At 55.8% G+C, this 13,324-nt stretch overlaps 1 protein-coding gene across 1 annotated transcript in view; it reads right to left on the bottom strand.

The window, feature by feature from the left end:
- Positions 1–11,709: 11,709 nt before the first annotated feature.
- Positions 11,710–13,324, bottom strand: part of TNS4 (tensin 4) — a 28,468-nt gene continuing 26,853 nt past the window's right edge. Inside the window, exon 13 of the mRNA XM_047758163.1 lies at positions 11,710–13,285. Within this exon, the coding sequence (XP_047614119.1) occupies positions 13,144–13,285 (142 nt within the window). The 3' untranslated portion in view covers positions 11,710–13,143. The remainder of the gene's footprint in view (positions 13,286–13,324) is intronic.

Genomic DNA, 13,324 nt, shown 5'->3' with positions numbered 1-13,324 from the left:
TGTTTATTTATTGTGTGTGGGGGGGGGGCTTTGGGATACATGTTTATTTATCGTGTGTGTCTGCACGTGTGTGAGCATGCATGCATGTAGCAAAGTGACACCTGAACTGTGAATGACAGTGAGGGCTTTTACAGAGCACGTGTCCTCCATCTGGGTGTGCACACATGTGTGTGGCATGTCTGTGTGGGCTGTACGAGCCCAAGTGTGCATGTGTGTGCTGTGAGGAGAGGGGGAGTGGCATTCACAGAGTAGGTGCCTACTTCCCTCCCTGCTGTGAATGCCTGACCCCCACACAGGAGGAGACCCACTGCAGGGTTTGTGGGGAGCTGTCTAGCACCAGAGAGCAGAGGAGGTGCACTTTGGGAGGGGGACTCCTACATCCCACGGAAACCCCCCTCCCCACCCCGGGCGTGCCCCCATGATCTGGGAGGCAGGTCCTAGCTGTCAAAAAAGAAGGGAATAAAAGCAGTTCTGTGTCCATATGGATACACCCTCCACCGCCGCCAGGCCAGAGGAAGTGAACTGTCCCAGGCAGTGTCACAGTGGGGAGAACCAGGCTCCGCAGAGGAGTTGCTGGGCTAGTTTGCACCTAAGTCCAACCACTGTGGCCTCCAAATACCCTTGAGTGGGGAGTTCCCTGGTGGCATTGAGAGAGATGCAGTGGGTTAGGGATTTGGCATTGTCACTGCTGTGGCGAGACCTCCATTCCTGGCCCAGGAACTTCCGCCTGCCGAGGGCACAGCCAAAACGAACAAACAAAACAAATACCCTTGAAAAGTCCCTCTAGTTGTCACAAGGGCATCAGCATCCTGGCAGAGGTGGAAGAGAGGAGACAGCAGGGGCCAGCCTCTCGTGTCCTGGTGGGGCCACCGTACCTGGGATAACTTAAAACTCAAGTGCTTGAGTTGAGTGCTCTGTCGTCGTGCCTCCCTAAGAAATGTCATTTGCGCCTCTGCGGTTTGGACCAGGGATCTGGGGGATCCCCTAGTCCATCAGGCATTTGGTTTCCATTTCCCAGCTCATTAGCAGAGATCAAGACCTGATGTCTGTCGGCTGAGGGTTGGGGGCTGGGCTTTCCATTATCAAGAAGGCAAGATGGGGAGTTCCCATCATGGCACAAGCGGAAACGAATCTGACGAGGAACCATGAGGTTGCGGGTTCGATCCCTGGCCTTGCTCAGTGGGTTAAGGATCCGGCGTTGCCATGAGCTGTGGTGTAGGTCACAGACACGGCTTGGATCTGGCATTGCTGTGGCTGTGGCGTAGCCCGGCAGCTACAGCTCCGATTGGACCCCTAGCCTGGGAACCTCCAAATGCTGCGGGTGCGGCCCTCAAAAGACAAAAAAAAAAAAAAAAAAAAAAAGAAGGAAAAGATGGGAGTAGAGAGAAAGAAATGGAGACTTAGATTGACTCCGGTATTGGGTTCAGGTTGGGGCATCTCCGGAGAGATGGTCAAAGCTCCTGCCCCTTCTCCCAGCCAGGGCTCTGAGATTCCAGCCATGGCCATTCCTTCAACTCCTTCCAGGAAAAGGCTGCCTTTCCCAACTCCTCTGCCCTCTGGGCCAGATTCCACTACAGAGTTACTCCAGGAATGTCATGAGGCGCCCAAGACTTGGGGCTCCTGCTCAGCCCCACTTCTGGGGGGTGGGATATGGCTGTGCAGTAAGTGATCCTGAAACATGCCCAGCCAGAGATGCTCCTCTTGTATGCCAGTCCCCTGTGTCACCGCCCACCTAGAAAAAGAAAGGCACGATGGTGTGGGAGGGAGCTGGGAGGAGGCTGGCAGCTGGGATATTGGGGAATCGGGAAAAGGGGACCAAAGGGGTGCCTGGTGAGGCAGGGGAGGGGGTCAAAGGGGAGGAGGCAGTTAACGGGAACTGAGTGGAGGGGAGAGCACAGAGCAGACCTTGGGGCACAAGCCTGCGCATGCTGCTCAGGGAGCAGACAACCCCCACTGCCGGCCAGCCAGGGGTCTAATTAAATCCTCAGTGTCAGAGTAACCTGTCACCTCTATGTCTGCAGCCCCAGAGCTTGGGGAGGGATGGGGTCAGGGAGTAGCAGAGGGGATGCTGTAGGTAATTAGAAACATATTCTTGGAGTCCCCGTCGTGGCTCAGTGGTTAACGAATCTGACTAGGAACCATGAGGTTGCAGGTTCGATCCCTGGCCTTGCTCAGTGGGTTAAGAACTTCTCGAATTCCTTGTTGCGGTGGCTCTGATGTAGGCCAGTTAGACCCCTAGCCTGGAAATCTCCATATGCCGCTGGAATGGCCCTAGAAAAGGCAAAAAGACCGGAAAAAAAAAAAGAAAGAAAGAAAGAAACGTACTCTAATGAGTGAGCAGGCGCCACCAGGACCACCTCTCCTCTCACTGTCCCTCCTCCCTTCCCCAGGTCCCCACCCCCTTCCTCCTTGACCCAGACAATTCCATCCAGACTCGGGGAGGGGTTGGTGGAGCCTGGGAGTGGAACCCCAGTGGGATTGGCTTCTTGGCCCCTTACACAGTCTCTAAAGTGCAAACAACATATTTTTGCCATGCAATGGTATTTAATTACACATAAAAACAGAGCCATTAAACTGAAATTAAACCCTTGTTGGAATCGCTTAATTCAGGGCATGACAAATTGCTTTCAGTGCAGGCAGCAGTGAAGTCCCCTCAGGGAGAGAAGGAGATTCGTGGCTTCCATGGCTGGCTGGGTCCCCTCATCCTCTTGGCCCCCTCGCTGGCTGTAGGTTCTGAAACTGGGGTTATTACCTTCTTCTAAAGACCACCCAAGCCAAGGGGAAGTCTCTGGGTTTGTTCAGAACGACAGGAAGGGAGGGTTAGAGAATCACCAATCACTGTTTAACCCAGTTGCAGACAACTCGGTCTATTTTATGGATGGGGAAGTTGAGGCCCAGGTGCCAGCATCATCCAGACCCAGGATGAGAACGCTGGCCCCAAGTCACGACCAGGGAGGCTGATAAAACCTTCACCTTGGGCCTGAAGACAGAGGTTGGAGCTGGGTGGGTGAGGGTTGGGAAACCAGACCAGGACCTGACTGGGGAGGGTAGATTTTCCCAGAACTGAACTCCCACCGGGTCCGAGTCTAGAAACAAGCAGAGGAGGCAGACATGGGATTCCTGAGGCAGACTTGACTTCGTGGCGGGCAGCCTGGTGCCCACACTCTGGCTCAGGCTGACTGAATAACTTAACCACCTGGGTGATGTTGGGCAGGCAAGCCCTTTCAGTCCTGTGAGCCTCCGTTTCCCTACCTGTCAAATGGGGATGGTGATCCCGATCGAGTGAGTTCCCGTGAGGACCTACGGGCAGAATGCACAAATAGAGCTTGGGGTCAAGTTCAGTAAGTGGTTCTATTAGACTTCCTTCTCAGGACCTCTGGTCCCCACTTATAAGATCCAGCGGGGCCCTGGTGGTTCCTGGGACTCCCCTGCTCTGTGTCTGCAGCCCTGTCTCCTCCCTCCTGTAGGTTCCCTTCTCTCCTCTGAGGCCTGGTCTCTAACGGTGGCCAGAGGTCTGGGGTGTGTGGTCAGACGACGGGGTAGGAAAAGGCAGGCCAGGGTCCCTGCCTCACCTGGTCTCCCAGGGGCTGTGTGTGAGGCCGGTCTGGGAGGTGAAGGGGGGGGGCCGGGGGTGAGCAGTGAGCCTGCGGTCTCCTCCCCCGTGTGCTCTCTTCCATCTGGGAACCAGCTCTCCAGATTGGAACCAGATGGGCGTGCTGTGGCCGGGGGCCTGTCTCAGCGGCCCACTTACTCACTGTCCTTCTTGGCGGGGAGGCGGGTGGGGGTGTGTGGAGGAAGGGAGGGGGTCCCGGACTAAGAGGAGGGGGAGGTGGAGAGGGTCCTTGGCACTGGGGCTGGAGGAGAGAGGGTCCTTTTCTTCTCTCTCCTCTCCAGGCTAGTGGCGTGGGGGGCTTTTCTATAACCCACAGAGGATGGTGGTGGGGAGACTTGTCCTCAGTTTTCCCACCTGTCGAATGGGGATGGTGATTCCTATCTAGTGAGTTCCCGTGAGGACAAGTCTCCCATTAAGGCTTGGGGTGGGGGGGCAGCCCTAGAACTTATGACACCTCCTCATAACGGGGTGCAACACCCCCTCATAAGGGGGCGCAGCATCCCCGTCCCCATCCCTGCAGCTCAGCTCGGCTGCAGGATGCCAAAGAGGTGCTAACTAGGCCTGTCCCCCAAGCCCTGGACTGGCCTCAGGTTCATTCTCCTCACCCTTGTCCTCCTTAGCCTTGGTAGGCAGAGAGGTTCCTGCCCCTGGGGCTGGGGTGGGAGGGCGGGGGCCAGGCTGAAGACCAGGGTTCCCTGTCATTGCAGGCCTGGCCGCTACCCGGCTGCAGATGGCTCCCCCGCCAGCCTGGCGGCCACACAAATGCTTTACAGCTGTCCTGTCGGTTTGCCCCCCACCTCCCACCCCGAGAGCCTAGAGACCCAGGCAGGGAGCTGGGGGACACGGAGCTGTGGTGGGTGGGGGACAGGCCAAGCTAGCTGCCAGCCAGACCTGGTGGCTGAGGTAGTGAGGGCAAGGCAATTTGGAGATTAAAAAAAAAAAAACAAACTTCCCAATGTGCAGGGCTTGGAAGGTAGGTTCCCGAAGCGTCGCCTGTGGGGTGGGGGTGGGGAGGGGACCCTACCTCCCTTCTGGGTCCTGGTCTCTGAGCAGAGCCAGAAGCTTCTAAGTTGAAGTGGCCGGGAGGGGAGCCCAGGCTTGTCCCCACCCAAGGGAAATTGGACCAGACTGCTCAGGAAATAAATTCAATTTTCCAGCATCATGGAAGGTTAGTCGGACAATAGAGGGTTTTTTTTCCCCAAAAAAAATCAGAAAAAAAAAAAAAAAAGTCCAATTGCTTTTGGCTGAGCTGTTTCTCAACTTTATTTCTCAGCCTCAGTTCAAGGCTTCTCATTGAAAGTGACATGTGACTGCTCAGTGACCCTGGCCTGATCGCTGGCCTTGTGAGGGGTCAGGCCGGGCCAGCCTGAAGCCATGCTCCCAGGGTCTCTGGCCACCCCCACTTCCCAAGTCCTGAGCAGGCCCAGCTCCTTGCTGGGTAAAAACAAAAAACCTTCTCCCCAAGAGGTTCTGAATTCAGGGGCTGGTGAGTCTGAAATCCCAGGCCACAGGGTTTATATTAAAATGTAAACGGCCCTTAAAAGTTCTGGAAAGTGTTCTTTTGGGGGATGGGGTGGAACGGGGACGTTGCCTTTAAAATGCAAACAGACCTTGTAAACCTCGGCTTGGGGGCTTGGGGACTTTCTCGGGCTGGAATGAGGGGAGCCCCGGGCCTGCGGGCTGGGGAAGGACTGGCCTCCAGTTGTGCTCTGTGCCGACGGTGGCCTTGTGGGGGACTCTGGGCTCTGGCAGAGGAAGGGGGGTCCGCAGGATCTGAAGCAGAGGGCAGACCCAGAGTGGGGGGGGAGGAGGGGGCAGAGGGCGCCCAGAGGCAGAACCCAACCTTCTAGGGTGGGAGCTGGGACAGACCACCCAGGAGGCCTTGGGGAGAACAGGCCCGTAGAGGGGTGCGGGGCTGGGTGGCGGGCAGAGGGCATGGCTCTAGCCCGACGGCTGAGAAAGGTTCTTTCCAAGAAGACCTGGGCAGGGAGCAGCCTTCAAGTCTTCGCCAGTTCACCCATGACATAGATGCCCCGTGGCTTGCTTGTCTGAAGGCATACATGCATGAGCTGGTGGCAGACGGATTAGAACCCGGGGCAGAGTTCTTTTTGAACCTCCACCCAGTGGGGCGGGGAGACTCTTCCGGCTTCAGGAAGGACAGCTAAGTAAAGACTACTTGGGAAGAAGGAAGGAGAGCCTGATTGAAGATTCTGGGTCAAAGGTGACAGGGGACACAGGCCACCTTTCAGGCAGAAAGAGGGACAGGTGACTTTTTGCAACCTGAGCAACCTGGGGTAGGGATGACGGTGGGAGAAAACAGCCTTGGCAGAGGCACCAGGAGGGGCAGACAACCCTATCCTGGGGTAGGTGGAGGCAGGGGATTGGGCGTAATGACCTCTGATTCCATAAGCTCCCCATGGCGTTATGACCATCATCGAGCTCAGTGGTTCAAATCACACTCTGCCGTTTATTACGGTTGGACCCTGGGAACCGTGCTTCATCCTCAGCTCCACGTCCATCAAATGATAGCAAATTATGGTAGCTCCACAGTGTTGCCGTCGAGATGAAATGAGATAACACGTCGCAAAGCTCCTTACAAATATTTACTGCAGCCTGAAATACACCAGGCACCGTTTTAGGTGCTAGGCATTCGATGGTGAACCCTCGAGTCTCTTTCTTCGTGGCGCTCCCGTCCCAGCAGCCTGGTCCTTGGCCTGCATTAGGTGCTCAATAAAGACGGCTAGGAGTGCTAGCCTTCTCCTGACGAACAATGCTCCGCCACAGGCTGCAAAGTACCTTCATGTCCGTTGTCTCTCTAGGCTTCCCACGACCCTGTTTGTGAGGCAGAGGCCCAGAGAAGCAACTCGCCCTCAATCATGCAGGGAGTCAATGGTGGGGGGCGGGTGGGGCGCTGCCACCCAGATCTGCCTGACCGCCAGGCTTCTAATTCTTTTTTATTTTTATTTATTTATTTATTGCTATTCCCTTGGGCCGCTCCTGTGGCATATGGAGGTTCCCAGGCTAGGGGTCGAATCGGAGCCGTAGCCACCGGCCTATGCCAGAGCCACAGCAACACGGGATCCGAGCCGCGTCTGCAACCTACACCACAGCTCACGGCAATGCCGGATCCTTAACTCACTGAGCAAGGGCAGGGATCGAACCTGCAACCTCATGGTTCCTAGTCGGAACTACGGGACTGCGCCATGACGGGAACTCCAGGCTTCTAATTCTTGATGCAGAAGAGAGAAGCTGAGGATGTCTCTGTGTGTATGTGGGGGGTGGGGTGGGGGGGGAGTGGGGTGAACTAGGGAAGCATACGTCCCATCTCGGTGTTCATGGGGTGTCCGGCCTGGATGCTGGGGGAGAGAGAACCTCTCTCTGGGGGCACATAAGAGCTTCCTCCCCACCTCCTCGCCAACTTGGGGGCACCTAGTTCTGCCCGGTGCCCATGGGCGCTCAGCCCCCCTGTATTTGGTGATGTGGTGACTGAGCGAGTGAGGCAGTGTCATCTTCCTTCTCCTCCTTCCCTCTTTCTGGTTCCCTGCTCCTGTTCTGGTTCCCTCCTCCTGGCTTGTCTCTCCCCACCCACACCGCACCCCCACCCTTGCCCCGGCCTGCCCCAAACCCAGCTCCCCTTGCCTCCCTGGCAAGACTGGGAGAGGCGAAGGCTGAGGTGCTCAAGAAGAACAGAGAGTCACAGAATGAGCCCCTGGCTGGTTCCAAGGGCACAGACGCAGGAAGAAGAGGGTCTGATTCTCTGAGGCTGAGAGCCCCAGCCTGGCTAGGACGTGGGGCGGGCCGGGGGCGGGCGGTGGGGGGTAATGGGGGAGGGGAACATGGCTAGGCCAGGGCCCTGTATGGAGGGGTGCTATGGATTGAACTGTGTCCGCCCAAGTTCATGTGTTGAAGCCCTGACCCCAAGGTGACTGTATTTGGAGACAGATCCCTTGGGAGGTAATACAGGAGGTTAACTGAGCCCATAAAGGAGGGATCCTAATCTGATAGGATTGGTGGCCTTACCAGAAGAGGAAAATGCACTGAGGAAAGGTCATATGTGCATACAGCGGGAAGGCGGCCGACGGCAAGCCAAGGAGAGAGCCCTCCCTGTGCTGGTCCCCAGATGGCACACCTCCAGGCTCCAGAACTGTCAGGGGAGATGTGTCTATTGGGGGAACTGCCTGGTCTATGGTTTTTTGTTATGGCAGCCCGAGCAGACTAATACAAGGGGGAAGGCTCCCCTCACCTGCGGCCCCCCTGCCGGGGCTTATTTTTCCCATGTGGCCCTTTCAAGTTCAAGGGGAAACCGGGTCCCAGGCCCAGGTCAAGTAGGCTCCTGTCCCAGCCCGTCTCGGCCTGACAGACCCCATCTTTTTCCTGGCTTGAGCTCCCAATCTTCCCTGTTTCCTCTTCCCATCACACTCCTCCCCACCCAGGCCTCAGGTCTTTTCTCCTGTACCCCAAAATCCGGTCACTTAGTCCGTGGTTGAAAAGCCTTGATGTCTCCCCATTACCTACAGGATGAAGCCCAAAGAGGCTGCCATGTACACCTGTGCACCGTGCAACTGTTAGGGGACCATTGACTGAAACTGCCCACCTTGACCAGGCACAACAACAACGGCTCTTGGGAGTTCCCGTTGTGGCTCTGTGGGTTCAGAACCCGACACAGTGTCTGTGAAGAAGTGGGTTTGATCCCTGGCCTCACTCACAGGGTTAAGGATCTGGTGTTGCTGCTAGCTGTGGCGTAAGTCCCAGATGTGGCTTGGCTCCTGCGTGGCTGTGGCTGTGGTATAGGCCAGTAGCTGCAGCTCCAATTGGACCCCTAGCCTGGGAACTTCCACAGGCCGCAGGTATGGCTCTAACCCTAAAAAGATAAAATAATAATAATAACTGCTGGCATGAGTTGTCTCAAAACAGGAGGCCCCGATTGGGAACATGATGCTGCCCTGAAAACTAACAGGAGGGATTGGGAGGGGCCAACAGGAGGGAGGAGACGACCAACCTCCCAGAATCCTTGGTGCTGGAATCCATCTTGGCTGAGAGGTGCAGGTGCCACCAAGAAGGACCTTGAGCGGGACCAGATATGGGCCAAGCAAGATGACTGGCCAGAGACAATCTGGAAACGAACCCTGTTACCATAAAACCTGAGGCAGCATTCCCTGGTGGCTCAGAGCGTTAAGGATCCAGCATTGTCACTGCTGTGGCTTGGGTTGCTGTTATGGCATGGGTTCAATACCTGACCTGGGGAACTTCCACATGCTGCGGTTGTGGCAAAAAAAAAAAAAAAAAGCCCCCACCCCAAAACCCTCATTACAAAACCATGAAACCTGAAGCTGAGAGCCGTGTGGCAGAGCAGTTCTCTTGCAGAACTGTACACAGTGGTGCTGAGGCCAGCCCCATCCACTCATTCATTCATTCATTCATTCAACAGATTTTCATTCCTTGGACACTCAGTTTAGCAAGACCCAAGGTTCTTGATCTGGCTGCTATCTCTTTCCTTTGCCTCCTCTCTGACTCCCTTGGGTGCCATAGGCTTTAGCCACACTGAACATGGTATCTTTTCCTACCTGTGGGCTTCAAATTCATCCATCTGCTTGCCTGAGGGTGCTGAGCTAGTGGACCAGGCACGTTTGGAACCCTGTTTCTCTGCCTTCACTAGCTAGGTGAATGTGGGCAGGTGACCCTCTGAGCCTCAGTTTTCCAATCTGTAAAGTGGGATTCAACATAACGTGCCTCACATTGCGCTTAGCACACAGGAGCCCCTGGTAAAAGCTGGGTTTCCGCCCTCTGTGCTGTTAAATTCCTGTTTATCCTTGAAGATTCCACTCCGCTTGGTAACGTTGCCCTCATTCTCCCCAAAAGGGGAAAGTTTATCTTCCCTGTTTATATCTTTCTTGCCAGTACATGACACTTACAAACCTCTGTTATAACACTGTTATATTTATCCATTTTCCTGGCTCACATGAACAAAGCATGCAGCCAAAGAACATTTTTTGCATAAATCAAGGTCCTGATTTCTGGGTTGGGAGACCTTAGCCCCCAGCCCTGGTCTGGTTCCAAGCTCTCAGCCCCATGGGTGGCATGAGAATTAAGGATAGGGGTGGGGGTGGGGAGGTGGCAGCTGAGGGTGAAAGAGCAGAGGTGAGCTGCCTTGGCCATCTGCAGGAGGAGTGTGGGGGAGGTGGCTGGCCAGATGGGGTGGGGGTGAGGGTGCTTCAGCCTGTTGGAGCGTTTGCTCTGTAGCCAGCCAGGAGGCAGGGTTAGGGGACATGGGAACCTGAGGGGTTTTTGGTTTGTTTTATGGCCCCACCCGTGGCATATAGAAGTTCCAGGGATGGAATCTGATCCTTAACGCATTGAGCCACAGTGGGAACTCTGGGAATCTGTGGGGGGGGGTTTGTTTGTTTGTTTGCTTAAAGCTACATCCATGGCATATGGAAGTTCCCAGGCTAGGGGTCAAATAGGAGCTGTAGCTGCTGGCCTATGCCACGGCCACAGCAACACCAGATTCAAGCCTTGTCTGTGACCTACAGTGCAGCTCACAGCAACAGTGGATCCTTAACCCACTGAGTGGGGCCAAGGATCGAACCCGCATCCTCATTGATACTAGTTGGGTTCGTTACTGCTAAGCCACAATGGGAACTCCAAGAATCTGCATTTTGAAAAGTGGTTAGTGGTGCAAGAGGCTGCCATCCTCTCTTCCCATCAACTCCAGCTGGGCTTTGCTGTGGGTCCAGCCCCCTGGGACAGAGGGGCGAGGGAATGAAATGGGACAGGAGTGAGAGAGAAGTGTAAAGAGAGGACCGTCGTGGCTCAGTGGTTAACGAATCCAACTAGGAACCATGAGGTTGCGGGTTCGATCCCTGGCCTTGCTCAGTGGGTTAAGGATCTGGCGTTGCCATGAGCTGTTGTGTAGGTTGCAGACGCAGCTCGGATCCTGCATTGCTGTGGCTGTGGCGTAGGCCGGCGGCTACAGCTCCGATTGGACCCCTAGCCTGGGAACCTCCATATGCCGGGGGTGTGGCCCTAAAAAGCAAAAAAAACCAAAACCAAAACCAAATGAAGCAGAGGTCATTACTTCCTGCGGACTCTGTCCATGGCCAGGGAGGAGGCTGGGTGGGGGCTGAGAGGGGCCCCTTCTGGAATTGAGTGCAGCTGTGCAGCAGGGGCTACTCAATGGTGGTTCCAGGGCAGCCCTGGCCACGGGGCCACAGAGCTCAGCCCAAGATGTAGCAGCAGCTCGCCTCTTCCTGAGGCTCTGTAGGAAAGAGGACATCTCGGCAGCCCCCTCCTGCATCACTTGACGAGGCTTTTCATGGTCTGTTGGCCCTGACTCTCTAGCGGCAGCGGGTCCAGAGGGGTCTGGGGGGGGCGTTGCCCTGGGACTGGAGGCGGGAGCACGAACCACCGTCTTGCAGGACCTGGATGATGACGGGGCTGTGGTCCAGGTCTCCAGGCCAGGCTGGCAGCTCGGGGCTCATCTGGGTTCCAGAACTCTTTCAGACTCTTCTGGAGCCTCTCCTCACCCCCCAGAGAGCCCGAGTGAGACCCTGGAAGCTGGCAGGGCTGTCACACATGCTCACCTCAGGCCCTGGCATGCACCAGAAATCTGGGATCTCCTGTTTTTCCTGGCAGAGTGGTGGGAAAGGGGTCGTGAGGCAGGAAAACGGATGTGTCAGACATGTGGGGGACACAGAGGGGCTTAAGCGACGGCTTCTGCAACCGTCCTGCCATGGCTGGGGGCGTGGCACATGTGGTCTTCTCTAAGACACAGCCACCACCTGCCAAACCAGGTCCCTTTTCTGTTTGGCTGTCCATCTCTGAGGGAACAGCCCTGAATGCCGCAGGACCAGCTTTCGTACAAAGACAGATACTTTAGGAGTTCCCGTCGTGGTGCAGTGGTTAATGAATCTGACTAGGAACCATGAGGTTGTGGGTTTGGTCCCTGGCCTTGCTTGGTGGGTTCAGGATCCGGTGTTGCCATGAGCTGTGGGGTAGGTCGCAGACGTGGCTCGAATCCCGCGTTGCTGTTGGACCCCTAGCCTGGGAACCCCCATATGCTGCGGGAGCAGCCCTAGAAAAGGCAAAAAGACAAAAAAAAAAAAAGCCAGATACTTTATTTTCCATGACAGGAGCTGCGAGGCACCCATGGGTATATTGGGGTGGGGTGGGGTGGGGTGGAGGTGGGAGGAGGCTCTCTGCCAGGCCCCAGCCTGTGACCTTGAGCATTTGGGCACTGCGACCTTGAGAACCTTCTCTGACATTCTGTGGTCTCCGGGGTGGGGCAGTGCCTGACCGCGGGCTGGGTGGGCTTGTCTCAGCCAGTCCCGCCAGCCCAGGGCCGCTTCAGTCCGGTTTGGTTTTCTGGGTTGAAATAATAACCCGTCAGGCCCAGCTTTGGCCAAAGATAATGATTCTCTGGCAGGGGCCCCAGCTGGGCGGGGGCAAGCCCTTGTCCCTCACGGAGCGAAAATGGGCTCCTTCACCGAGTCTCCTCTTCTACCCTCCTAGTGCGGTTTCCTCAGGACCCCAGACATGCTAGACAAACAATTCCAGCTTCTTGGGGGTCTTGATGGGGTCGGGGTGGGGCTGGTGAGACCACCCAACCTCTCTAAGCCTCTTGGGGTGGCTGCCTGTTTTTGCATTCCTGACTCTCTGCTGCCCTCGTGTGGCTATGAGGCCAGTTGCCACCACAGCACCATGGGTGGGTGTGGGGGTGTGTGTGTGTGTGTGGGTGTGTGTCTTCAAGGGACACACGCTTATGAGAAATTGCAAGAAGAGATGGAGCTAAAAAAAATAAAAAAAGAAGAGATGGGGCTGATATTCACTTGCAATAGAGGAGATGAGATATCAAACTCATGAAGGCAGCTGGGTCATCTCTGACCATGGGGGCAAGTTCCCACTTGCTAAGCTTCCCAGCCTGACGAATCCAGGGCAGGCGGATCTAGCTTTGTTCTGATAATAGCAGCTCAAGAAGCCATCAGAGAAATGGGGAAACGAACAGAGATGGAGGGAAAGAGAGTCAGTCCATTCCTCCTTTGGTCTTCAATCCTTGCCAACCACCTGCTCTCAGGCCAGCCTGGGACCAGGGCCTGTGGCTCCCAACCCAGCACCTGCTATCTGCCATAAAACGAGGGTCACAGGTCTCCAGCTCAGGCTGCTGTGTGTGTAGCGTCCAGGTGGAGGGAGGCAGGGTCTTCAGAGGTTGTTTTTGTGGGGGAGTCCTCAGACGTGGATGTGGTTCAGAGTCCTAGGGAGCTTGTTAAGCTGACCACTGACATCTAAGAAGAACAACTGTTTCTATCTGTTGGCCTTCTTTAAGGGTGAGTTAACCGAGGCTCAGGGGGGTTTGGATGAAGGTCACTGCCAAAGGTCATAGTGAGTTCAAGGGTTTCAACTTGGTACAGTTCTCCTGCAGTGCAGTGCATTGGTCCATTTGTATGGAGACAGGCTCCTTGTTCGGGGGGGCGGGCGGGGGGATGCTGAGCAAGCCCCTTGGGATGTCTGCGAAGGTGCAGATGATGCTCCCTCCCCTACATCTTTTCTGGGTCCTGCAGCAGAGCACCCACCAGGCTGATGACCTGCGAGGCTGGCTGGACCGGGTCATACTCTGCAAAGAGGTGGCACACATTCTCCTGTGACTCCGTCTGGCTCTTGGCCACAAAGCCAAAGATCCTGGTGGGAGAAGAGAGCCTGAGTGAGTGAGGGGTGGGA

Source organism: Phacochoerus africanus, chromosome 14 (assembly GCF_016906955.1).
Source record: "Phacochoerus africanus isolate WHEZ1 chromosome 14, ROS_Pafr_v1, whole genome shotgun sequence".
Lineage (NCBI taxonomy): Eukaryota > Metazoa > Chordata > Mammalia > Artiodactyla > Suidae > Phacochoerus > Phacochoerus africanus.
This window is presented reverse-complemented; position numbering and strand designations above follow the sequence as displayed.